This window comes from Mus caroli, chromosome 13, assembly GCF_900094665.2.
Source record: "Mus caroli chromosome 13, CAROLI_EIJ_v1.1, whole genome shotgun sequence".
NCBI classification, from domain to species: domain Eukaryota; kingdom Metazoa; phylum Chordata; class Mammalia; order Rodentia; family Muridae; genus Mus; species Mus caroli.
In genome coordinates, this window is record NC_034582.1 from 56,284,889 (window position 1) to 56,287,229 (window position 2,341).

The window sequence follows — 2,341 nt, forward strand, 5'->3', positions numbered from 1 at the left end:
ATGCTATTGCTACCAGTCAAGCCACAACTGTTACTCTGGCTGGAACAAAAGCACACATCACATTAATTAGAATGGCTGCAGTACAGTGGCTTTGTCACAATACTACCCTGACATATATTGCTTTCATGTTCACCATGTTCAATGCCAAAATACAGTACATCAATCAGGAAGAAAAGGTTGTCAGCCACAACATAGTAAAGACTCTCCCCACATTTCAAAGAGCTGAACACTTAGTCAAACAGTGAACTGCATGTTGTTTCACTACTAAAGCAAGTGAGGACTTCAGTTCCTTCTCAGCTTTCTGTGGGCAGCTGAGGGTGGGAGTGTGACTCTGTCATACCTGATCCCTTCCAGGTGTCAGATAGCCGTTCTTTCCCAAATCTTCATATTTAGGCAAATCAGGAGCCATTTCTCCTCTATACATTGAGTTTCTATTGCAATTTGTCCTGAATTCTTCTGAAGTCTTTATAAATAAGCAAATAATACATTAAAACCAAGAGACTAACGGTAAGGAAATGGAGTGAAAAAACAGAATTAACGATCAGTGTCTCACTCACCAAGTCACTAAATTGATTCAGGCTCATGGAGAAGCTGGTCTTGCCCTTCTCATAGTCTGCATTGTGCGCCTCAATTTTCTTCTTATTCTCCTCCCACACTAGTCTTCTGTGTCTTTCTTCATCCTGAAAATGAGTACAACAGATAGCATTTCTCATCTTAACACCACATGCAATTTTCGGTAATGGTATGTAGAGACAGAGGAGCCATAGCATGTGGTCTTATGACACTGTTGTCAGCCATTCTCCTCACCCAAAGGGTCATCAAAGCTGCCCACCTTGGGTTCATAATGCATGTCTTTAGGCAAGTCCTTAGTGATGGCTTGTCTTCACAGCCATATTTATGCCCACAGACTCCTAAGAGCAAGAGTCCTTCTTTCTGAGATCCCTCTAGACTGTGCCCATTTTACCAACCAGACTGTAGGTTTTTGCAAATTTCGTCTTCCATTCTTCCCACTCATTATCCAAACTTGGATCAGAGGATGGAGCAGCTGACATCATTCCCAAGCAGAGGATGAGCAGGAATACAGCACTATTTGGGTTCCCAAAACATAGACAATGAGTTGTTGTCCAATACTATTGTCAGCCCCAAAAGATAAACACAAGTAATGTTATACACACTGTCTAAGCTCTATTTAGCAATATATATCTATGTGCATATATGTATGTAATAACAATGAGTGAAAAAAGAGGACAGAATTTAAAAAGTATCAGAAAGCGCATGTCTGAGAATGTGAGGCAGAAAAAAGAGGAGAGAAAAGATGTAATCCTATTATTATCACAAAAAAAGTAAGAGACAGACAAACAAGAAAACAAAGCAAAAATAAACAGTGCATAAAACCTACAAAATAGGAGATGTCTCAGGTAACCAGAGTAGAGCTGTGAGGAAGTTTGTTGAAAATGAGTTAGTAGGTAGGGGGCCTGTGTACCTTGCTTTTCTCTGCTCTCACCTGAAGTGCTGCAGCTTCTGTTCACAGATAGAAGCCATAACTTTGTTGTCCACGGTCTCTGAAGAGCAACTGACAAAGGAGGCTGGTGGTATATAAGGAGAGCAGCCTGTGGCTCCACCTTTTCCTGCCTGGATCACTGGGTAACTCTTTCCTGAAGCCCTGGTCTGGCCCACAGAGGAGATGTCATAAGCCAGCTTCACTAAGGAGTTATTACAGACAGGAAAACATCTAGAGACTGACCAGACCCAAGGAACAAGGTGACTCATACAGCAAGGATGCAACTTTTCTGAGAATGCCAAGACTCCCAGGATGTCTGTTTTTTTATAGATAACTATTATTAGAGAACACAATTATGGCAGGATGAAGTCAGTGGGGAGAGCTACAGATTCTGCATCTGTAGATAGAGCATCAAGCAGTGTGTACCTGTCCATGTCTGTCTTGCTTAAAACAGAGCCTAAGACTGACAGAAGCACCTTCAGAGAGGATGAAACAACCACTCATAAACAGAGACATCTGAAACACTTATCACTTCCCCTGAACATCAGTGTCTCAGCTCAGGGATTCACAGTGTTTAGGAAAAGTGCTAGAATTACCCAAACCAAACAAAATATGCCTGATGCATATGTGGCCTGCAGGGTTTGATGGGGCAACTGAAGTGTTTGACTGGACATGCAGGGGTTTCACTGGACATGGGGATATTCCTGTGTGAACTTCTCAGTTACTCTGACAAGCACTGTTGAGCCTATGATTACAAAGCAGATGTAACAAAAGTCAGAAAAGACTGCAGTGTCTTTGGCTGAGAAAATACAGAGGATACAAATTTCTACATGTGACGAG

At 41.9% G+C, this 2,341-nt stretch overlaps 1 protein-coding gene across 1 annotated transcript; it reads right to left on the reverse strand.

Annotated features, from left to right (window-relative positions):
• Positions 1-9: 9 nt before the first annotated feature.
• LOC115029047 (protein CTLA-2-alpha) lies at positions 10-1,552 on the reverse strand. The gene is made up of 5 exons (XM_021179851.2): positions 1,505-1,552; positions 969-1,086; positions 558-680; positions 341-463; positions 10-39 (listed from the first exon to the last, which is right to left on the reverse strand). Exons 1-5 carry the CDS (start codon positions 1,540-1,542, stop codon positions 31-33), a joined length of 411 nt encoding a protein of 136 aa, XP_021035510.2. The 5' UTR covers positions 1,543-1,552; the 3' UTR covers positions 10-30.
• Between the last annotated feature and the right edge of the window lie 789 nt (positions 1,553-2,341).

Excerpts from the sequence above, each read along its gene's own strand:
- LOC115029047 (XM_021179851.2), bottom strand. The coding sequence starts at position 1,542 with ATGGCTTCTATCTGTGAACAGAAGCTGCAGCACTTCAG. Across the intron at positions 681-968 it reads TTGCAAAAACCTACAGTCTG|GATGAAGAAAGACACAGAAG; the intron begins GTTGGTAAAATG and ends ACTCATTTTCAG. Across the intron at positions 464-557 it reads TGAATCAATTTAGTGACTTG|ACTTCAGAAGAATTCAGGAC; the intron begins GTGAGTGAGACA and ends TTATTTATAAAG.